We start from the raw sequence: 25,478 nt of genomic DNA, 5'->3' as shown, positions 1-25,478 counted from the left end.
GGAGGAAACTAGGAGTTGCTCATCACCAGGCCAATACCATCCCTACAGTGAAGCATGGTGGTTCATCTTTCAGCAGGACAACATACAGCCAAGATATTAAAGGAATGGCTACAGGACAACTCTGTTAACATCCTTGAGTTGCCCAGCCAGACACCAGACTTGAATCCGATTGAACATCTCTGGAGAGATCTTAAAATGGCTGTGCACTGACGCTTCCCATCCAACCTGATGGAGCTTGAGAGGTACTGCAAATAGGAATGAGATAAACTGGCCAAGTATAGGTGTGCCAAGCTTGTGGCATCATATTCAAAAAGACTTGAGGCTGCAATTGCTTCCAAAAGTGCATCGACAAAGTATTGAGCCCTTTGCTGTGAATACTTATGTACATGTGAGTTCTCTGTTTTTTTTATTTTTAATAAATTTGCCAAACTATTTTTTTTTGTTGTCATTATGGGCGTTCTGTGTAGAATTCTATGGAAAATTTTAATTTAATCCGTTTTGAAATAATGCAGGAACAAAATAAAATTTGGAATTTGCTCTGTGAATACTTTCCAGACTGTATGTGGTAGGCGTGGCACATCTGAAACAAGCCTGCAGTCAATTGGACCATGCTGTGCATACACGGGTCAACCCGGCGGCTCGATTAGCCGCCGGATCGACTCCCGCCTCGTCCCCGCGGGCGGCCGGATGGATTCCCGCTCGTCCCTGTGGGCGCTCCTTATCTTCCGCTCGATTCCCCACTATTGTCCGCCCGCGGGTATGGAGCGGGGAATCGATCCGGCGGGTCATCGGACCTGTCGGATATTATCAATCGAGCCATTTAAGCAATGCCAATTACCCGGCAACCTTGCTGATACTCTGCCTCTAATACTTTTAGACATAGACCCTGAACAAGCATGCAGATCAGGTGTTTCTGACTGCAGTCTGGCAAGATTAGCTGCATGCTTGTTTCAGGTGTGTGATTCATACACTACTGCAGCCAAAGAGTCCAGTATGGCTGCCAGGCAACTGGTATTGTTTAAAATGAAATAAATATGCCAGCCTCCATATACCTTTTACTTCACTTTTCTTTAAAGCAAACCTGTAACATTAAATAAAGCAAAAGCTAGGTATTTACCACACTAGAGGGAAGCTTTTGCATCATCCAGAGGCTTTCCCTACCCCCCCTCGCCAATTGTAGGACATCTCCCCCTCTTCCCCGAAGCACGCTCCTATATGAGAACAAACACATCCGCACTGCACAGGTGCAGGATGGCTCGCGCCTGCATAGTGGCATTGAGCTGCTGTTTGGGCTAGCTAGCCTCTAGTGAGCGGTGTGAACCAGCTTTATCAACTAGGGCTTGTTTATGGGGGTGGGGCTTAACTCTACTTAGGTAAGTACCCATTTATGGCGCTTTTTTTCCCCTACAGGCACACTTTACATTTTTTATGTCTCAATGAGGATAGCACTACATTCTCCCAATACTGAGATCGGTGCTTTTACTGCTAATCCAGTATAAAGAGAAGCTGGGGTGATGGAAGGCAATCTGCAGCCTCTATGCCGTGTCGTACGCTTAGAGAAAGTGTCGTAAACAAGAAAATAATACAGTATAAAAGTTGACAGCCTCCAAAATTGTCAGCCTGGTAGGTTTTCACATCATCGCTCTCCAGGTGTGGATGTTAAGCAGAACGCGGCGGCGGCGTTCACTCGTTAACGTGTGGCTTCGCACGCGGCTCTGATCTGTGTTCACTCAGGCATTTCACACAGAATTGCCTCCTCTGGAAAACCATTACCTTTCCTGTAAATTAAATGTTGTGAGGTCTTCAATTCAGTCACCTTTTCCTCTAGGCTTAGAGGAAATCTGCAATAAGAGAAATACAGAGACACCATGGCCGGCTTTAGCTGGAAGGAAATGAAAAAACTAAAGAAATGCTAGTTGCCAGGCCAGCATGTTGATTCTTTTCCTTAAAGGGAACCTGAACGGTGAAAAATTATTTAAAAGAAACACAGGATGTGCCTGCAAATGAATATTACATGCTTACCTCCCCGTCAGTTCCTCTCAGAAGCTCACCATTTTCTTCTGACACCGATTCCTTCCAGTTCTGACAAGATTTTGTCAGAACTGAAATATATCAGTTGCTGTCAGGTATATATCAGTTGCTGTCATTTATAACTGAAAGGACAACTGGTATGCAAGGTAATGTCAATGTTTGCGGATAGACGCGCATCGCTGGACTTTTGCTGGAAGGTATGTTCAGCATTGCAAACAGCCAGTGAAAAGACTGCTGAAGTCCAAAAATATGTACAGTAGCCATTCAAGCAGAATTTCAGGTTTGGCAATGGTTGCCTCCATTTAAACAAAAATAATGGTTTGTTTTTCCCCATAGAGGCAACTCAGCACTGCTTTAATTGTATATATAAAACAAACCTCCCACTAAGGCATTTTTGTAAATGGTGTGGGCCATTAGGGTGAGAATTGTGTGTGTGGGGGGATGACGAGAAATAATTAGCTTTGGGGGGGATATTCGATACTACCCCACCACCGCCACCACCTTAATGCCTAACACTAATCCCCCTCCTAATGCCTAACACCTACTACTTCTGGTGCCTAACTCTAACCACCCCTCCCCTAACGCATAACGCTAACCTAACCTTGTTTACCTATGCTCATAGGCTGGTTCGACGCGTAGGCTAGCAGAGTTCCCCAACCCTGTCCTCAATGCCCACCAACAGTACATGCTTTGCAGGAAACCACAAACATTCACAGGTGAGGTAATTAGTGTCTCAGCAGAGTAGATTAACTACCTCAGGATTTCCACAAAACATGCACTGTTGGTGGGCCTTGAGGACCAGGTTGGGGAATCCTGAAATAGTACATTGGGGCACCACCTTAAGACCGTGTGGAGAGGGAGCATAAAATCTGTGGCCTAGTCCTAAGTGACCCTTGTGTGCTACATTTGCTCATGCTGTCAGCTACTAAATGACTCAGGACAGCATCTCAACTTGAAAAGCAGATAAGGTCAGGTCCGCACACCAGTTCCAAAATGCAGTGTTCCTGTTTATTGCATTTGTCGGCATGAATATGTCAATTGTTTCCGGGGCCATAAGAGGTCCCCTTCAGAAAAGTGCAAAAATACAAGAAGGAGGGGACCTCTTATGACCCCAAAACAATTGTCAAGTTTGTGCTGAAAAATGCAATAGACGACAGGAACACTGCATTTTGGAACTGGTGTGCGGACCCGATCTTATCTGCTTTTGTTGACTTTGTGGTGACATGGCTTGCTATTCATGTCTAGCACCCAACCAAGGGTAAGGTGGGCCATATCGCAATTTGATTAGCATCTCAACTATAACTGCATTGTGTGAATGTGAATGGTGCCATTTGGCTCTGGGCAGAAGGTGGGTACTCGGCGAGCAGCAAGAGTCTTTCCTCAGCACTCCTTATCGGCAGCTGCATGAATGACTATTTGGATTGACTTTTTGATAAGTAAAACTCGCAGGGAAGGTGTGTGTAAAAGTTTGCCGAGTCCCCAGCAGAGCGCTGCCGGCTGTCCCCTCCCCGCCACACACAATACAATTATGAGAGCGCACCAACACAGAATAGATTTGCATTCCTGAAGCTCCGACATTGCTGAGGAAAGATGTAGAGACAGTTTCCTCTCTCATACTTACTGCAAATTGAAGAAATAAATCATTGGATATCTCATTATATTTCTCCTTGCATACTGCGGCAGAATTTAAATTGCCTTTTGTTGCTGCTCTTCCAAACGATTGTTCCTTATCATGGGGAGCGCACATGGCGGGAGAGCAGCCGAGGGTAAGAGAGTACACACAGCACTGTGTCTGGCTCACTCTCATGTTGCCTTTGTACTCTAATAGGTTTATAACATATGAGGATGGATGGCGACCTTCCCAAACACAGGGAGGTACACATTGTGGGAGGTTTAACCACTCCAGCCCATAGAGGCTGCTTCAGCATCTAGAATTAAAGAAACCAGAACTTTATACAATGGAACATTTTGATATTTAGGGTCTTAAACGTTACTTTTAGAAACAGCCCCACCCTTCTGTTTGCTTGTTAAAAGTAGTTATAATTATGCTTAAAGGTAACCTAAAGTGAGAGGGATATGGAGGCTACCATATTTATTTCCTTTTAAACAATACCAGTTGCCTGGCAGCCCTGCTGATCTATTTGGCTGCAGTAGTGTCTGAATCACACCAGAAACAAGCATGCAGTTAATCTTGTCAGATCTGACAATGTCTGAAACGCCTGATATGCTGCATGCTTGTTCAGGGTCAATGGGTAAAAGTAATAGTGGCAGAGGATCAGCAGGGAAGCCAGGTAACTGGTATTGCTTAAAAGGAAATAAATATGTCCCTCTCACTGTAATGCTGCATCAGCCAATAAGTTAATGAACACCTGTAAGGGGAAAAAGTGCCCCTTGGGGGTACTTGGGAGGGGGAAGCCTCAGGATCCTAATGAGGCTTCCCCCGTCCTCCTCGGCTAGCCCGATCCTGTGCTGGGACCCCCAGCCTAAAAAAAACAAAACAAAAACACAGACAATCCCTGTTGCTGCTGCGTGCTGGCACAGTAGCGACTTCCCGCTCGGGCTCCAGGGGAAATTGCTGCCTGCGCAGTGGAGCGGACCCGGCCGGACTCGGTTACTGCCGCTGGAGCCCAAACAGGAAGGCACTAGTGCACATGAGCGCACGCAGACAAGCAGCTGACAAGGAGATCTTCAAGGAGACAAGGAGTGCTGGATTCCATCTGCTGAGGAGGGGGGGGGGGGGGGGGGGGAGCCTCTTTAGGATCCAGATGCTTTCCCCTCCCTAGGTAAGTACTCCCCAGGGACAGTGATGTGCAAACTTGGTTCTCTAGCTGTTAAGGAACTACAAGTCCCACAATGCATTTGCCTTTATGAATCATGACTGTGGCTGTCAGACTCCTGCAATGCATTGTGGGACTTGTAGTTCCTTAACTGCTGGAGAGCCAAGTTTACAGATCACTGCCCTAGGGGCACTTTTTTTTTCTTACAGGTACCCTTGAAGTCCTGTAGTAGCACCTTGGTGAAAGGTAGTTAGGGACATGGAGGAAAAATGCAAATCTAGCAGAATTTGAAGATTTGTTTTATTAGCTGCATAGATCAGGTTGGACAACAATAAGATCTTTTGAGCTCAGCATTGAATTTATTCAAAGGGCTTTTTTCCACTAGCTGCGATCCGATCTGAAAATCAGATCACTGACATTTTGCTGATTAGAACAGCACCGGAACTAACATGTAAATCGCGGTGCTGTTTGTCCACCAGTGCAATTTGTTTCTTTGCGAATCACAAACTCTGTCCCTGCTGCATTTTTGCTGCATTTGCGCTCCTAGGCTCCTTATAAGCATAACAGTGCAGGAAGATCACCAAGCAGTCGCATCGCTATGCGATTTCCCACTCTTTTTTTTTCCTCCTGTCGGAAATCGCAGACGTGCTGCATTTGCACAGTAAACCAGATGAATTGCGATTGTATGGTGGTGAAATCGCGGTAGTGGAAATAGAAAGAAACACGATCATGTTTCTTGGTGGAAAAGGCCCACAATTGTATACACTATGATTATCCCCATTCTAGTGTCCACTCTTGATCTATCAATATTACCTCATGATTTATCATATCCCTTTTACTTCCAGGAGAGACGGCTGAAGGAGAAGGAAGCCAGGAGAGCAGCGAACAATGAAGAGGAGGAGGTAGGACCATTCAGAATTGATATTTGGTTGGGGGGGGGGGGGGGGGTGTTTGGTAGCTGCACAATGCATTCAGCTGTGTCATGGTTACTGCAGATTACTTCCAGGTTACAGTAAAATCACTTGAGACACATCTGAGCACGATGGGATGTTTTGTGGTGCTGTTCATGCACACCCCATCCCCGGTGGATTGACCACCCACATCACACACATAAAGGTGGTCATACATCAGGTAACATGGCGGCCGATTGACCATCTGATTCCATTATTAGAATTGAATGAAAGTCAGTGCCTCTAAGTGCATGCCCGATTGAGAATGCAACCAATTTCATTCCGAAATTGGTTGTAATTAATCTGTTGGAGATGCTGCAAGATGTAAGGCTGACTTGCTAGATCGGGTGCGTGATGGTAACGGTGAGCGCTATCGGGAGGCGTGACGACACCCCTGATGCTGTCACCCGTAATGTGCTTCCCCAGTGCATTGTACATTACCTGTCCTTGTCCACCACCGGCTACATACACGCGCCCCACGTGGTTGCCGGTGTAACGTGGGCGTGAGTGACATCACACAAGCCTATGTGTATGCCAGCAACCATGTGGGGCGCATGTATGGAGGAAAGACGTTGCCCAGAGCAGGCGACGGATATGGATAGGTAATGTATAGTGCATGGGGGGGTAGGACCGTACAGTGAACATCAGGGACAATGTTGGGCCTAATCAGATGCGATAAGAGAGAGATTTGTCTCTTGGTCGATTCTGCCCATCATCGCTAGATGTAAAGCTACCTTAAAGGAGTTCTCTTCCATATTTTAAAACCAAAAAACTGACACTTCCCTGAGGCTTCTATCTCCCCCCTGCAGCTGTAACGTCCCTCGAGGTCCTCTACCAATGCTCTGTTCCCCGCCGCTGGCACCGGTCTAATTATTCGTCTAATTAGACAAATAGAACTGGAGCTGCGCGGCCGTGCGCGTGCTCGCTCCCGCGTGAGTCAGCGGGAGCTTACTGTGCAGGCGCAGTACAAAGTATTCCTGTACTGCGCCTGCGTAGTAAGCTCCCAATGGCGTGAGCGAGCACGCGCACGGTCTCTCAGCTCCAGTTCTATTTGTCTAATTAGATGAATAATTAGACCGGTGCCAGCAGTGGGGAAAGGAGCATTGGTAGAGGACGGCGCGGGACGTTACAGCTGCAGGGGGGGAGATAGACGCCTCAGGTAAGTGTCAGTTTTTTGTTTTTAAAACACGCAAGAGAACCCCTTTAAGAGAAGAGTATGTTATATGGATGCAATGTTTGTGCAGCATAGTAGCAAGTCTGCTCATACTGCCTATTGCTATGAGAGGACAGTGAATCTGATAATTGTGTCACATCAGCAAGACTGCTGATTCTTCAGAGAATTATCCATCAAGCAAACCATATTGATTGGAATATTGAGTAATTGTGCATGCAGGATTCATTAACATGTACCTGAGATGAATGTACATATCTCATCATCTCATCGTTTATCTCATCATGTCACGTCGCCTTCACATTCACTTTAGGCCCTATTTACACTTAATGTGTTGTGTTGAATCGTGTTCCATTTGCAAATAGGATGCAACACAGCGCAACTCAAATCAATGCATTAACTGTAAATCGGGCCTAAAAGCAGAACTGAGGCGAGAGGGGTTTGGAGGCTGACCTATTTATTTCCTTTTAAATGATGCAAATTTCCTGCCATGTCAGTCTGCTCTCTCGATGTCCTGCTGGTCTCTTACGTTGTGCCGCTGTCAGCCCCATAAAGCCCATGACGCGGACTACTGCGCATGGTCAGTCCCGGCTGTGCGCACTGCGCTAGCGCTGAATGTTCACGGCTACTAGAGCGCGATGCAGGAACCGCATGGCCAAGAACGGCACAGGCGCAGTGTTCTACAACCCAGCTTGATTGTGAACTTATTGTTGGATTCAATCATTTTATCGGGTTGGGGGAGTATCGATTATGTTTCATTTTGCTCAACCGATGGAAATTTGCTTATATCTGCTCGAATCGACCAATTTACTCGATCAGGCAGGATGGAAAATATGGGTCGATCGTAAAGGAATCCACTACTGTTAACACAATTTTGATCGACACAGAATTGATTTTGGTTTTAGAGCATGGAGGCACAACCTTGTTTAGATCGATTGGTGAAACTTCTTTGTGTTTGGCATTCAGATCGATTAGTGAAGATGAATCGCATAGGATCTTGCTACAGTGTGTGGGCAACTAGTAGGTCGACTTTTGATCAACTACACTTTAAATAAAGAGAAAACTGTTTCAGGCATTTTCCATCTTTACTGCCTCTGACTGAAGCCAATCGTGATGTAATTTCCTTCCTTACTCTTTTTTTTTCTCCTGGAAACTGCACTGTCATATCTAGCTTGCTTTGTAAACACATGTGAGCACAGACAGGATAGATCGTATTTCAGCAGCTTCTCAGCCTCATGTCACACTGAACTGCCCTCAGCCAATTGGTGACAAGCAGGAATGTGGAAGGCGAGATAACAAGCTTACCAAATAAGGCCAGGCTGAGATAATATTTATTACATCAGAAACATTTATGATTATATTGGAATGCTTGCAATGCAGGCTCAGGATGCAGACTACATAATAAACACAGAGCAGTGGGTAAATGGAATTTGATTTTATGCCTGACAAGCCTGCTTTAAGTTGTTTTAATTAGTTGCCTGTGCTTTTTCTGTACTGGATTTGTAACGGATGAACTTAGGGCTGGGATGCTACAAGCAAAGTTGTCTCTCTGGGTCGTGTTGCAGCAGATCTCTCCATTATGTTGTCTAGTGATTACACTCTCCTCACTGTCATCCCATCCTCGCTGCCCATAGCACTGTGAACAATGGCAGGATAATTACCGTATCTATACAGGCCTATTGAAATAAGGAATAATTAGCCTATCAAGAGCGATAGAAACACTTGTTCATCTAAGTATTAGAGAGCACTTTGTCTTGTTACAATGGATGTGAATGCGGAGCTTTTTGGAGATGGCTGATGCAGTCACTCAGGATTATGTAATGTTTCATAGCTTGCGCACACAACGAGAACAAGAGAACTGGAGACAATTACTCCTAATCACACTACAACAGAAATATATCTGACATCTAAGAAGACAAGTAGAGCAAGTGAGAGCTTAAATTGCCAATTGTATGAGGTGATATTGTACACTTAGTCTATCTATAGGAAGCTATATAAAAGAAAAAAAAAAGTTGGACACTTACCTAAGGAGAGGGAAGGCCCTGGGTCCTAAATAGCCTTCCCGCTCCCCCTGGTTGCAAGGCTAGCTACCCCGTTTGAATTCCCCGCCGTTGGGGACTTAGAAGTCTTTAGGAGCAGAGTCCTCCCGCAGACAGGCGGCTCCATACTGCGCACATGAGACAGGGCGCTAGTGCGTGTGGAGTGGCCTGTCTTCGGGAGCACTCGGGCTACCGAAGACTTCCGAAACATTATTTCGGCGGTGGAGAGAGCAATATTTGACCAAATTGGTTAAATGTTGCTACGGGGGAGCCAGCGCTACAACGGGGACCAAGAGAGGAGCAGGAAGGCTCTATAGGACCCAGAGTCTTCCCTTTCTTCAGGTAAGTATCTGGCTGATTTTTCTTTTATCATAAATTCCCAATTATAATCGATTCCCGATGACTTGAATGCTGCTATTCCTGGAGAACAAGTCACTTGAATTCTTTTCACTATGTTCCTCACCTCCAGTTACAATGTAGCAATACATTGTATCCTATGTCCTATGTAGCGTACTTGTACACTACATAGAATTTTGCTCAGCTGGGACATCTTGTGGCCAAATAGTAAAATACACCTACTGATTTTAGGGAAAAAAATAATACCAATGTTTATGAGGGCCTATAATTATTAACTAATGGGCTAAAAATTAGTGATAGATGTAAAACTTAAAAAATGCACCTTTATTTCCAAATAAAATATTGTCACCATACATTATACTAGGGATATAACTTTAGCGTTGCAATAACCGAGACAAATGGCCAACTAAAATGTGTGGATTTTAATTATGGTAGCAGGAATTATTTTAAAACTATAATGGCTGAAAACTGAAAAATAATACATTTTTTTCAATTTTTTCTTCTTATTCCCATTATGCATTTAGAATAAAATTATTCTTAGCATAATGTACCACCCAAAGAAAACCTAATTGGTGGCGGGAAAAAACAAGGTATAGATCATTTTGTTGTGATAAGTAGTGATAAAGTTCTTGGGGAATGAATGGGAGGAGCACTGAAATGTTAAAATTCCTCCATAAGGTGAAAAATACCCGCGGGCTGAAATGGTTATTCCATCAAAACCAGCCCCTCCAATTCTTGTATCACTAGCTGTACCATGCACACACGCACGCTTGTTACCGGCGTTTTAACACTCAATAAAATCTCTGTTCTAGGGCAGTGTCTCTCAACACGCGGTTCGCGTACCCCAGGGGGTGCGCGAGACCACAGATGGGGGTACACAGCCAGGAGTGGACGCAGCGCAAAACGGGGTAGTATGCCCACACATAGCGGTGGGGAGGGGGGTCCATTCCCCCCTTCACCTTGGGCTCCCCCGTCAGCACTTCCTCCTCCAACACTCATTAATAGCAGCAGCGGCATGATAAAAGGAACACGGACTTACTTCCGCGTTCCATGCCGGCCGTCCCTCTCTGTCAGTGATGACGCTACTTCCTGTTTATCAGGCAATAGCGACAAGGCTCAGAGGAGATCAGACCTCCGGCGTGGAACGCAGAAGTAAGTGTGTGTTCCTTTTACCTTGCCACCGCCGCTGCTATTAAGTGTCGGAGGGGGAAGCGCTGACTGGGGAGCCCAGGGTGAGGGAGGGGGTCAGTGGACCCCCTTTCCCGCCGCTATGTGTGGGCATACTCCCCCCGTTTTGTGCTGCGTCCCCTTCCTTTGATATACTGAGGGTGCCCATGCCTGACTAAACTGTGGGCACTCATGCCAGGCTATACTGGGGGCACCTATACCTAGCTATACTGGGGGGCACCCATGCCTGGCTATACTGGGGGGCACCCATGCCTGGCTATACTGGGGGCACCTATACCCAGCTATACTGGGGGCACCTATACCCAGCTATACTGGGGGGCACCCATGCCTGGCTATACTGGGGGGCACCCATGCCTGGCTTTACTGGGGGGCACCCATGCCTGGCTTTACTGGGGGGCACCCATGCCTGGCTATACTGGGGGGCACCCATGCCTGGCTATACTGGGGGGCACCCATGCCTGGCTATACTGGGGGGCACCCATGCCTGGCTATACTGGGGGGCACCCATGCCTGACTATACTGGGGTTCCCCCCATGCCTGGCTATACTGGGGGGCACCCACCCATGCCTGGCTATACTGGGGGCACTTATACCTAGCTATACTGGGGGCACCTATACCTGTCGTGGGGTGTGTGTATGTCACACACCTACACACACACCTAAACACACACACCAACACACACACCTACACACCTACACACCTACACACACCTACCTACACACACCTACACACACCTACCTACACACGCCTACACACACACACATACACACACACACACACACACACACACCTACACACACACACACCTACACACACACACCTACACACACACACACCTACACACACACACACACACCTACACACACACACACACACCTATACACACACACACACCTACACACACACACACACACACACACACCTACACACACACACACACCTACACACACACACACCTACACACACACACACACACACACCTACACACCTACACACACACACACCTACACACACCTTGGCTGGAATTGAATTGTGATAAAAGTTGAGAAACACTGTTCTAGGGTAGTTATCTCCCTGTGAATAGAACTGGGTAGGTTATGCATTATGAAGCTTGGGTTGCAGAATTGATATAAACTGTAGTATCAACTGTACTCTGTGCTGGATAGTGTAATGGTTAGGGGCTCTGCCTCTGACACAGGAGACCTGAGTTCGAATCTTGGCTCTGCCTGTTCAGTAAGCCAGCACCTATTCAGTAGGAGACCTTAGGCAAGTCTCCCTAACACTGCTACTGCCTATAGAGCGCGTCCTAGTGGCTGCAGCTCTGGCGCTTTGAGGCCGCCAGGAGAAAAGCGCGATACAAGTGTTTGTCTTTTCTTTGTCTTTTGCTTCTTTACAATAATGCAAATTATTATTTAGCATTTATGTAGCGCCAAAATCTTTTGCATAGTCCTGTCACTAATTGTCAATCAGAGGAGCTCACAATCTAATCCCTACCTTAGTCCTATGTTCATGGTAGTCTAGGGCTATTTCCTTTGCCTGCTCTGACCATCCCTGAGCCACGCTGATGTCACCACCCTTGAGGGCTCTTTCACACCAGAGCCCTTTACTGCGTTGTAACGCAAAGGCAGTTGTTTGCGTTAACCAAGGTAAAATAGACTTTCCTTTTACCTTTCACACCCGACGCTGCGTTTCGGTGCGTTGCGGTTCAACGCACCTGGGAGCGTCGATTCGCCGGGAGCCAGCCTTTTCCGTCAGGTTCAATTAATAGCTACCGCCACTGATTGCGTCGCACCACAGATTCCTGACGACACGCCGCAGGGCGTATAACGCGTGCAGGAAACTGCTTCTGCACGCGTTGCTAGATGTGAAAGAGGCCTGAACCCTTTAGAGAAGTGGGTGGGCAGTCTCATACAGCCCACCCACCCACCCAACTCTCTGTACTCCAAGGTGGCTACGTTCATGCTGTTTCAGAATAATAATCCCAGTATTTGTATATCGCTTATCTCCTTTCGGACTCTAAGGCCCCGTTCAGACTGCAGAACGCAGACCGCAACGCATGCGGACCGCAACGCGTACGAACGCACGCCATCCGCGTTCGTATGCGTTGCGTGGCTGATCCCATCACTGAAAAGTGAATGGGACAGCCATGCGTTTTTACAAAAAATGCGTGCAGCATGCGTTCCCGGGCCGCACAGGTCCGGAACGCATGCAGTGTGAACATCAGACATTGCACTCTATGCAATGTCTGATGTCGTGCGTGTCGGCCACCTGCACGCGTTTCCAAAACGCGGCTGGAAACGCGTGCAGTGTGAACGGGGCCTAAGGGCCCTTTTACACTTAATCAGTTGCTCTCAGTTACAATGGAAAGAAAACTGATTTTCAAAGTGATGCCCATGTCTTCCTATGGCACCTTTCACACTTAACGCGTTTTAACTGAAATCTTTTTCCCAATGCAGTGCTATTGATAAACCGCGTACCAACACACACTAAGGCGTACTAATGCATACCAACTGATTAAGTGTAAACGGGGCCTTAATGTTTGCAAGGCAGTCCCTAGAGGGCACTCACTAGGCAGTAACAGCCTTGCCTAAGAACTCCTTACTAAATAGTTGAACTTGATGGGCAGGGGGAATGGTCTAACTGTCGTGGTATGGCAGACGAACATGAACCTTCTATCAAGCTTTCAGAGACTTTTGAGTTTGCGAACTTGTTGGTTCCAATCCCTACACCAACGCAGGTTGCCAATCAAGTTTCAGCTGCCTGGTGCCTTCAGGCTGATCATTGGTCTCACATTACTCAGCTTCTTTTCTCAATCCAGTGAAAGCAAAATAATGGTACAACAATGGCCATTCCCTCTCCTTTTCTTAGTTATGAATGTGAGGGAAGTAGTCCGTGGTGGCTGGATAGTGTACTGGTTAAGGGCACCGCCTCTGACATGGGAGACCAGCGTTCACATCCTGGCTAGGTCATGTACCTATTCAGTAAGGAGTTCAAGGCAAGACTCCCTAACACTGCAGGGTGGCCTCTTGAGCGCGTCCCAGTGGCTGCAGCTCTTGAGCGCTTTGAGTCCGACAGGAGAAAAGCGCTATACAAATGTTCGGATTATTATTATTATCGGATTATTGTGGATGACAGATCCTTTTTCAAGCCAATAAACTTGTGATGTGTTGTGAAAGTGATGTGGAGTGCCTCATTGGCTGGTATCATTTTTATTACTGTAAATCTGCCTTAATTTTACAGAATTTTTTTTTTAGACCTGATCAATCTTTGAGCTATTTCATGTTGTGAACTGTTGAAGGCTGCTGAAAAGTACTGAGCAATACAGAACATAAAGAACTGCAGTTTTTATAGATTTCCTCTTGATTGTGGTTTAACATAAAGCTGTCCAGCGAGTCATTTAGTACTGCTTTATCAGCAGAGCCATATTTCTGAAAAGGCCACTAAGTCCCGGACCTTGGGCGCTTGCAATTTATGGTTGGGGCAACTAGATATGAAAGTTTAAATCTGGCTTTTTCATCATTGTTTTGATCAGGGAGTTTTTACGCATTTGGAGTGACCTATAATTACCCTGGAAGCCCCAATCTCCTCCTCCATACACATGTCATGGTATTAATATCACTTATAGCTAATAAAGACTTCAGTCTCACCCGTATGCAGCATGTCTACGCTGATCAAAGCAGAACACTGGAATTGAATGTCGCTACTTGTAGTGACACACATACCCTGATAGGAGCGCCGCTTTGAAGCACAACATTAGTTCAGGGAACATTTGCAGATTAAGGTTGAACCATCAGAAGAAGAACCTTCTGACTATTCTTTTAGGGACGCTCTCCTCCTCCGTTGGGAAATGGCTCTCCTTGTAACTATGAATTATATGCTTTGTCATTATGATCGAGGCTGTAAAAGTTCCCAGTGCAGTGCCTGCTTCCTGCAGAGACGGCTATTTGATGTTGAGAGGAACTTTGTTGAATACTGCATGCCTTCAGTAAATGAGATGTGAGGAATGGTTTCATGGGTATTTATACTATTAAAGTAAGCCTATGAGCTATTTGCAATGCAGTTTAGACCTCTTGTTTTTTTTTTCCTGTTTCTTTTTTCTTTTTCTTTTTTTATGCTATTGTGTTTTTGTTTGATGTTTGTCTGAAGTGGGAAGCTCGCCTTTATAGTCCTTGTCGATGTCACAAACCTGAATACTGAAAGGACAGCCGTGTGCCTCTAGAATATAATAAATGCTGCCTGACCCATAAAATTTCACCGAAAAGTCCTAAAGCCTTACATTGCTATACTGGTGCAGGATATTGGCTATCCCTAACACCAGCCTTCCATTTTACTTATACCTAATCTCAACCTTCTCTTCCCGCTTTCACCTAATCCTAACCTTCTCTTCTCACTTTCACCTAATTCTAAACTTCTCTTCTCACTTTCACCTAATTCTAAACTTCTTTTCTCATGTATACATAGTCCTAACCTTCTCTCCTCACTTATACCTAGTCCTAACCGTCTCTTCTCAATTTCACCTAACCCTAACCTTCCCCTTCACTTATATTTAATCCTAACCTTTTCTCACTTTCACCTAATCCTAACCTTCTTTTCTCACTTACACCTAGTCCTAACCTTCTCTTCTCTTCCGTACCTAGTCCTAACCTTCTCTTCTCTTCCGTACCTAGTCCTAACCTTCTCTTCTCTTTCGTACCTAGTCTTAACCTTCTCTTCTCACTTTAACCTAATCATAACCTTCTCTTCTCACTTTCACCTAATACTAACCTTCTCTTCTCACTTTCACCTAATACTAACCTTCTCTTCTCACTTTCACCTAATACTAACCTTCTCTTCTCACTTTCACCTAATCCTAACTTTCTCTTCTCACTTATACCTAATACTAACCTTCTCTTCTTACTTTTACTTAATCCTAACCTTCTTTTCTCACTTTCACCTAATCCTAACCTTCTTTTCTCACTTTCATCTAATCCTAACCTTCTTTTCTCACTTTCACCTAATCCTAACCTTCTTTTCTCACTTACACCTAGTCCTAACCTTCTCTTCTCTTTCGTACCTAGTCTTAACCTTCTCTTCTCACTTTATCCTAATCATAACCTTCTCTTCTCACTTACTGTACACATAATCCTAACCTTCTTTTCTCACTTATACCTAATCCCTGACCTTGTCGTCTCAATTTCACCTAATCCTAACCTTTTCCTTTACTTATATTTAATCCTAACCTTCTTTTCTCACTTTCACCTAATCCTAACCTTCTTTTCTCACTTTCACCTAATCCTAACCTTTTTTTCTCACTTTCACCTAATCCTAACCTTCTTTTCTCACTTTCACCTAATCCTAACCTTCTTTTCTCACTTACACCTAGTCCTAACCTCTTCTCTTCCGTACCTAGTCCTAACCTTCTCTTCTCACTTTCACCTAATCCTAACCTTCTCTTCTCACTTTCACCTAATACTAACCTTCTCTTCTCACTTTCACCTAATACTAACGTTCTCTTCTCACTTTCACCTAATCCTAACTTTCTCTTCTCACTTATACCTAATACTAACCTTCTCTTCTTACTTTTACCTAATCCTAACCTTCTTTTCTCACTTTCACCTAATCCTAACCTTCTTTTCTCACTTTCACCTAATCTTAACCTTCTTTTCTCACTTTCACCTAATCTTAACCTTCTTTTCTCACTTTCACCTAATCCTAACCTTCTTTTCTCACTTACACCTAGTCCTAACCTCTTCTCTTCCGTACCTAGTCCTAACCTTCTCTTCTCACTTTCACCTAATACTAACCTTCTCTTCTCACTTTCACCTAATCCTAACTTTCTCTTCTCACTTATACCTAATACTAACCTTCTCTTCTTACTTTTACCTAATCCTAACCTTCTCTTCTGACCTAGCCATAGTACTAACCACCGTCTTTACTAACACAGAAGACTATTCTTCTCTGATAGTTTGGTCAGCTGCAACAGCCAATTATCTGCTACGAGAAAGATCTTTCATTGTCAGAAGCCAAACAACTGATCTGCCAAGCTGGATAATTTCATTTGAGCATCAAGTGCTGATTTCACCACTGTGTTTTGACATTGCCAGCTGGCGTTTGCCAATAGGCTTTGTTTATACAGCCAAGACATTGACTGCAGTAAATGTCTTGGCATTATTTTTTTTCTGGGGAGAGATGGGAGGCGGGGTCTTTCGGACAGCTGTAAAGGGAACCTGAACAGGTTATAAAATCAGTATTTGCACTTACCTGGGGCTTCCTCCAACCCACCGTAACCTGCGAGGTCCCCCGGCGTCCTCCTGGCTCCTTCCCTGGTCCCGGCTCTGTTACACGGTGACTTCGGCCTGAATTCGTCAGGGCTGCTTCCCACAGCAGACGATACGTGTCATCACCCCATCCAGCTTGATTCCTGCGCATGCGCGGTTCTCTAAGATTGAACTGCGTATGCGCCGGAAACTTGCACTGGACGGTGTGATGACACGTATTGTTTGCGGTGGGAAGCAGCCCTGACAAATTCAGGCCAAAGTCACTGTGTAACAGAGCCGGGACCAGGGAAGGAGCCAGGAGGACGCCGGGGGACCAAATTCTGATTTTTTTTTTAACCTGTTCAGGGTCCCTTTAAGAAGTTGGAGCCCCCAAACCCATGGTCCCCCTATGGCTGCAGGGGCTTCTCTCCCTATAGATATGACTCTGTTTTGCTGGTTCTGGTCTGTTTGTTCAGTGGGCGGTGGAGCCCTGATCTGTAGGCCAGTTATTCTGGTTACAAAGGACATGACCGGTGAAGGAATTGTGGAAACAGACTAAGAATGATCTACAGCCATATGCTGGCTCATTGGAGTGGAAGGTGAAGCCCAGCCAGATATCTCCGTATAAGCAAGATAAAATGTGAATGCTATGAATCCGTCTATATTTACAGCGAGCGTGATTCATTATAATAGACTTGTTGCTGGCAATTAGCCGTGCCGGTTATTACTTTCCTTACAGATGCATCAGAGATTTCATAGCTGAACAGATGTTGAGCTACATGAGAATATCCTTCATAGACTGCCATAAATGTTCCTGCACAGATGTCTGACCTGTGTCAGATCCGGTACCTGCAGCCGGCTGGAAGATCTGAGGGGTCCTGCTAGGACATCACAACATGGCTGCCACACCTTTCCTGAGGGGTCCTGCTAGGACATCACAACATGGCTGCCACACCTTTCCTGAGGGGTCCTGCTAGGACATCACAACATGGCTGCCACACCTTTCCTGAGGGGTCCTGCTAGGACATCACAACATGGTTGCCACACCTTTCCTGAGGGGTCCTGCTAGGACATCACAACATGGCTGCCACACCTTTCCTGAGGGGTCCTGCTAGGACATCACAACATGGCTGCCACACTTTTCCTGAGGGGTCCTGCTAGGACATCACAACATGGCTGCCACACTTTTCCTGAGGGGTCCTGCTAGGACATCACAACATGGCTGCCACACCTTTCCTGAGGGGTCCTGCTAGGACATCACAACATGGCTGCCACACCTTAAATGAAGGGGTCCTGCTAGGACATCACAACATGGCTGCCACACCTTTCTGGGGCCGTCCCAGTTACCAGCTGTTTCCACACAGTGTCTTTCAGAGACGCTCTCACGTCACACAGGAACTATAGCCAGTGAAAGCAAACCTGAAGTGAAAATAAAATTATGAGATAACGAATTGTATGTATTGTATGTAGTACAGCTAAGAAATACAACATTAGTAGCAAAAAAAAAGAGTCTCATTGGTTTCAAGTACAGGAAGAGTTTAAAAAAAAAAAAGTTGTCATCTATGCAAAAGAGCTTCTCTGAGCTTTTTCACCCAACAAATATAGTCCTGTTTTCTAAAGCACTTAAACTGTTAAGAAACGTTGAGAGACAGCTTTGGATAAGGTTTTACTGCAGGAAGGTGAAAAGGGTCATTATTTTGGCTATGTTTTATAGTTTAAAAGACAGTGGCTTCAATTCATCAAGCATTACCACATTCGGTAATGCTGAAAACAGCTGACTTTACGGAGCACTTAAGAAAATTAATTCATCAAGGCTGTTACCGCATGAAAAGCTGAAATGACAGAGCAATGAGATAAATTAGCGACTTGTGCTCAACACATGTCAGCAAATGTCAGTATATGTCAATTCATCAAGGTTACAGCATTTGCTAACACATTCGGTGATTATCTCCAGCTCTCCCCTGTGTAGCCAGTTAACTGTATTAACTGGCTTCCAATGCCTTCCTGTGTATGTTCTCATGATTAACAGGAGCAGGCAGCCAATAGAAACAGCCCCTGTTCTCCTGCAAGTGCCACTGTTAGGTCTCAGACCCCCCAGGCAGTGAGCAGAGAGAAGGGACAAAACATATTTTCCAGGTTCCCTTCGGTGGTGTAACCCTTTCAGACCCTGTTTGAAAAAGCAAAGTTGCTAGTGGTGAAATCACCAAGCATGGCATTTGTAATGTCTCCGGGAAGTTGTGGCAATTAAATAAAAAGTTCAGAAACACTGATGGACAGATTTAGAGCAGCAGAGGCAATATAGAAAACAGTGAATGAAACAAATGTTTACATCTAAAGGGATGTCAGGATGCCTTCTATTGTAAGTGTCTCTGCAGCTTGTAAAAACACAGACACACTCCAAGCTGCTCCAGCTGCTCTGCTGTTATCCAAGCCATGGAACATTTTCAAAACGTCCACAAGGGTGATCTCTCCTCCTTTGTTTTCCAAGGGGTGGAGCGGGTGGTGAGTCCCAAAAGAGGTGGTGACACTTACAAATTGCTTTTGAGGCGAGAGGCATATTGGATCCACAAGATGGACACTCGTATTCCTAAGGGTCTCAACACACGTTGGGATCTGAGTTTAGTTTTTGATTACTAAATTTGCTTCCTCCCCTTTTTTCACCCTCTTATGGGACCCAGGTTTTCTCTCCCCTCCTATCTTAAGTATGTTGTGAGTTATTTGAGGCACCAATGTTCCTTCCAGCGGTGATTTTTTACACAGATAACTTTTTAATCTATTTGATAATCTCATTTTAAACAACAAGTGTCAGCGCCAAGGCAGAAGGCGACCGCAGCCGAGAAGGACAATGTCCAAAAGTCCACACAAGCAATGAATATATAAAGTCAGCGCAGGTCTATAGTAATACAGCTTTCATCATTTTTTGGTATACAGGATCTTCGAACAAAAGGGTAAAGAAGCAAGGCTTACCAGATTCCAACAACCCACATTATAAGGTTGTAAACGAGTTTGATAGATGGTCCGCAGAACTTTCAAATGGTGTCGTTTCACCAGCGATGTTGCACACTACAGATTCCTCCGGAATATAGTAGATATCCTGAGATTGCAGAGACTCACCAAAGGGGAGTCCAGTAGGATAGTGACATGAAAGAGATGTACGGCACATCTAAGTGTAAACCGTCTTTATTACATAACAAGTAAAACAATTAAAAACAAGGATAAAGGAAAACTCACATACGGGGCCCGTGCACTGGGAACCCCGAAAAAGTAGCGCGCATAAAATGGTCAATAGAAGACCTCAAATAAAATGGTGCCGCCTGTCGCGGAAGGACCACCTATCAAACTCGTTTACAACCTTATAATGTGGGTTGTTGGAATCTGGTAAGCCTTGCTTCTTTACCCTTTTGTTCGAAGATCCTGTATACCAAAAAATGATGAAAGCTGTATTACTATAGACCTGCGCTGACTTTATATATTCATTGATAATCTCATTTTACTCAATATCTTCTTGTGTATGTATGTACAATGTATATTTGTAATGTCTCCTTTAAGGTGAAGGCTGGTTAAGGTATGGGGTGGAGCATGTCCTTCTCCCACCTATGTAAAGCCTTCCCCTTGCAGGTTCATTTTTAACTATGACTAAGGGCAGATTGTAAGCCCGACACGCGTCAGTTGAACCTTGTGGTTTTATTGCTATTGCCATGTGGAATTTTTGAATAAAGAACATCAGCGTTTTTCTACCAGTACTTGGTCTGCGGATCCTTCTGTGTACATCCAAGGAACATCTACCTCACATGTGAAAATATTGATGAATTAGCACACACAAGTGTAAAATACCGAATGCGGTATTTTAAGGACTGGGATCTTGTTATCGAACAGCCTTTGATGAATTGAAGCCAGTGTGGCTTGTAGTGTTATATATATATATATATATATATATATTTATATATATATATATATATATATAAAACACTACAAGCCACTACAAGTACCTTTGCTACTAATGTTCTATTCCTTTTCCGTACTACACATAAAATTCATTATATCATAGGTTGTTGTTTTTTTTCAATCCAGGTTTGCTTTAACCTCCCTGACATTCAGTTTTCCCAAGATTTCTGTACAAAAATCTAATTAATTTGCATACTGGTAACCTTTTTTTTTTTTTCCTGTAACTTGCCAAAATGTGTCAAGCAAGGGTCTAGTACACAGTGCAGGAGCGTATTGACGAGTATGCATGCAGAATTCAGTCACAAACATCTGATCTGCATGCTTGTTCATGGTCTATGGCTAAAAGTATTAGAGACAGGGGCTCTGCAAGACTATCAGGCAACTGGTATTGCTTGAAAGGAAATAAATATGGCAGCCGCCATATCCCTCTCACCTCAGGTTCCCCTTAAAGCAGATCCGAGATGAAAAACTAACTAGAACAAGTAACTTGTCTATATATCTTATATAAAGTTTAGAAAATCTAGCTGCAAACAGCTTCAATAGAACATGATTATTTCTTCCTGTGATACAATGACAGCAGCCATGTTGGTTTTTAAACATTACACACAGGCAAGCTTATCTGCGTCTTCAGCACTCAGCCTGTGAAAAAATCCTAATCCCCCCCTCCTTCTCCCTCCTCCCTCTGCCTCTGAAATCTCTGGCTAGTAATACCCCTCCCCCTCCTCCCGCCCGGACTGAGCTCCCATGAGCCCTTGCTACTGTCTGAAAATGCCAAGGCTCTCTGAAAAGCTGTGGCGAGGCTTGTTTAGTTTATAGGGAATTAGAGTATTAAAAGAAAAAAGTATTTGGCTTGTGGAATGCCCTATAAACTATATGTAAGGAACGCAGTTGTGCAATGAGTAAAAGTTTATCTCGAATCCACTTTAATCTGTTTCTGCCTTACAGTTTCAAAAACAGAGTTCAGCTTTTGCTTCCTGTCATTGTACAAAATATAGATATTTTAGACAGGTGAACTTTTTATTCGATTCTCAGCAGTCCTGTAAAATTGGATCCTTCCAGCTTAAGTTCTGCGTTACGCAGCAGCGAGAAAATCGTGACAGGCGACCGAAGCATTAAAAGCTTGGAAAATAACATGAATCACTCAGTCAAAAGAAATTTTTGTGCCAAAAACAATATCTCCTCATAAAATACTTGAACAATGGCCCCCCCGTTCACTGGCATCCTTTATTGTAACAAGCTTAGTGCGCTCAGGAGCGCAGGGCACAGATGTGGCACCGCTGGCAATCCCCCCACCTACAAGGTGATGTTCAATGGTAACCTAGGAAACCTCCAAATGCCACATGTAAAAAGTGTCAATTGGGCTCAGCAGGACTGTAATTGTCTGTGTTTTTGTGTTGCTGCCTTAAAAGTGGTGACTAATTCCGACTTGCGTAGAGAGCCCTATGAAGTCTTCCTGTGCAGCCTGCTTTTCCCTCCCTCTCCTCCGGTGACTGTGTGCCGGGGCGGGGGAAAGCATACAAGTGGACCAGCGTTGCCATGGGAGTCGGGGGCAGAAATGCCCACTCTCCTGCATTAGTCATTAGTCAGGGAGCTCACACAGGGTCAGACTAACCTTTCGCTTTGCCAATTGTGATGTCAGGAAGTGGCTGTAGGATTTAGCGATGCTTCTTTACAGCTGCTGGCTTTCTCTACTTAAGTTTTATGTGTAAGTCAGTTCGTCCTTGTCTAGATTTTTATTAACCTAAGTGATTAAAGCCCCAGCTTGTATTTTTTTTTTAAGTGAACCCAAGGTGAAAATAAACTAATGAGATAAACAATTGTATTTATGCCCTTACTCCTAATGACCCTTTTTTTTTTTTTTTAGCTATCTCATGGTTTTATTTTATATTTAAACCTTTGCCAAGTAAATTGAATGTTTTGTTGCCTCTGCTCAGTGGCAGCCTATTACGTGTTCCAGAGTTAGAAAAAGTTCAATAGTTCATGTATTTTATCATTCTCTGCTCTCAGAAGTTGTATTCTGCCAGGAAAACTTTTATAGCTGTAATTTTCTCATCAGTGATGTTTGCTATATTCACAACAAGGTATTGGCAAGACAGAAGCTGTCACTTCCATGCCTAGAAATTCTCTTTCTGGCAGCAAAATAAAACAAGTAAAACAGCCTGCACTTGAAACAAAAAGAAAAACCGAGAGCCCAATATAGTGCAGTAAGTCTAACAATTGTTGGCGAAATAATTAACAGATGTGGATATACTCACAAACACGAGTTACCACATAGGCAACCACTTGAAATGCTGGTGGGGAGTATTAGAACCTGACCCCACTCAGGTTTAAGAAGTCGCTCTCTGTAGGTAGAAAGAAGGGGACAGTCCCCTCCACCCAAGGTGGACTATATACTGTGCAAATTTGGACAGGCGTCAGGCAGGTTAAAATGATCTAAAAACAACTAAAAAGGAGGAGTACAGGTGGACTTACCTCCTGAAATGGACAATCGAGATTGTTCAAATCGCAAATAACAATTTATTTTGGCACTCCGCAACGCGTTTCGCAGGTATAACCCGCTTCATCAGGCAAGGAGTGCAAGCTCAAAAAGGTCCAATAGTGGCAATGCGCCTCAGAGGAGCATTGCCACTATTGGACCTTTTTGAGCTTGCACTCCTTGCCTGATGAAGCAGGTTATACCTGTGAAACGCGTTGCGGAGTGCCAAAATAAATTATTTGCGATTTGAACAATCTCGATTGTCCATCATGCCAGGAGGTAAGTCCACCTGTACTCCTCCTTTTTAGTCGTTTTTAGATCATTTTAACCTGCCTGGCGCCTCTGCCCAAATTTGCAAAGTAAAACAGCCTGGTTATTAATGTTTTGCATTGTATGTACACTTTTATCTCATCATGTCACATGTCGCCTCGGGTACCGGGGATCTGTGGCCGTTTAAAAAAACAAAAAGCGTTACCTGGGGCTTCTACCGGCCCCCTGCAGCTATCGAGTCCCGCTCCGTCACTGAAGGCCCCTCCGTTCCTCCCCGCGGGTCACCTGCCAATTATTCGTCTAACCAGACGAATAGTACTGCGGCTGCACGTCTCCAGGAGAGTACTGCGTAGGCGCAGTACGACGTTTTCTTGTGTTATATTGTGTGTGTATAGTTATATTGTGTGGTGTAACTATAATTTGCATGCGCAAAAGTTTTTTGAGTTGCGCGCAAACCATTTTTGCATTATTTATTTTTATTAATGGGTTTATTACACAAGTCCTAGGCCCCTTCCCCACTGGAACACATTGGAAAATGGAAGTGGAGATGCTTCTGTTCTGATACTATTTTTTAGCAGTGTGATTGCAATACTGTTCAGTAGAATGAATGAAATCGCAATGTGTAAATGCATATCTTCATTGCCAGTCATGCGGTGTATCCCATTTCTCAGGTCCCCGCGAATTATGTCGCATTACGTTGCCAATCGGGGCAAAAACGCAATTTGTGGGGAAAGTGACCTTATTTTCCAAATTATCATAGTTCTGAAATATCGTTGAATGTCTGGACGTTTGTATGCTGAATCCACTAAATACCGATGTCTGTTTAAAGCAGACCTGAACTCAGAACTTCCACTCTGCTGTAAAAGATACGCAACAGCACAATAACCTTTAAAGAAAAAAGCATTTCTTTTTTTACAGCTCTCAGACAAATCCTGCAATAAATGTGCAGCAGTGTCCACTTCCTGCTTTCATGGAAGCAGATATAGAGTTAACCCCCTTAGCGGTAATCCCGAGTCTGGCTCGGGGCGGAAATCCACAGCTCAGAGCGGTAATCCAGAGCCTGAGTGAGCTATATGCAGGAGATGTTGCAGATCTCTCTATAGTAAGTATTTTTTCTTGTTTTTAGGGTCTAAAGGCTGGAGGAAAAAATTGTATGGCTTTTAGACCCTAAATCCAGAAATAATCATAACACCAGGGAGGCTAATGATGGGAATACACAATGAGTTTTTTCGGCAAACATACTGGTTGTTCGATCTTCCGATAGTATTTCCGATCTATTTCCATTCACTGCTATGAGAAAATCGATCCAAATCAGAACCTATCTGTCGGAAACTATCTATCCAGCCATCTATCTGCCGAAAAAAACTTGTGTATTCCCAGCATAACATCCTGTCTTTACAAATGGCTGCTCTGCTGAGGCAGCCATCTGACACAGCCAAGACATCACATTACACTGATGATTAGTCACAGATGAGGGGGAATTAGGCTAAACTCTCTAAATTCATACAGGGTGCATTTCTCTGTTTTCCTTCTGTCCTGTGCAACATTTCAGGTCTACTTTAAAGTGAACCTCCAGAATAAAAATCTACTCAGCAGCACTGAAAAGTCTTGGCGTTTCTTTAACAGTTTCACAGCATCAGAACTTTCTTTCTTACCCAAGCCTCATTTTTAGCTGCACAGAAGCTAAGCTCCGCCCCATCAAAGAAATCTGCCCAGGCAATTTTCCCGGTGTTGTGCAAAGCATGATGGGATTTCTGATTATGTTGTTCTCGTTGCCGCGTGCACAGCTGGGAGGGGCGATCAGGACACAGGACAGTTGGAACTGTCTCATGCTCCCCGCCACCTCCTTTCAACCAAAAAGATGGCTGCCCCCATGAAATCACAAAATGTGCCTGTTCTTTTAAAACAGGGTGGGTAAGATATGATATTACCTATCTATTTTAATTACATAACTAATGTAATTTAATGACAGTATGTTTGTTTAGGCTGGAGTTCCTCTTTAAGTCCCTTTTGTTATGGGCGTACCCATTAGGGCATA

The 25,478-nt window shown here is 44.5% G+C and overlaps 1 protein-coding gene across 1 annotated transcript in view; it reads left to right on the top strand.

Annotated features, from left to right (window-relative positions):
- Positions 1-25,478, top strand: part of DDX10 (DEAD-box helicase 10) — a 339,094-nt gene that overhangs the window by 219,604 nt on the left and 94,012 nt on the right. Inside the window, exon 16 of the mRNA XM_068266912.1 lies at positions 5,654-5,710. Coding sequence (XP_068123013.1) covers positions 5,654-5,710 — 57 coding nt within the window. The remainder of the gene's footprint in view (positions 1-5,653; positions 5,711-25,478) is intronic.

This window comes from Hyperolius riggenbachi, chromosome 2, assembly GCF_040937935.1.
Source record: "Hyperolius riggenbachi isolate aHypRig1 chromosome 2, aHypRig1.pri, whole genome shotgun sequence".
Classification (NCBI taxonomy): Eukaryota; Metazoa; Chordata; class Amphibia; order Anura; family Hyperoliidae; genus Hyperolius; species Hyperolius riggenbachi.
The sequence above is the reverse complement of the archived record's forward strand: the minus strand, read 5'-3'. Positions and strand labels throughout refer to the sequence as shown.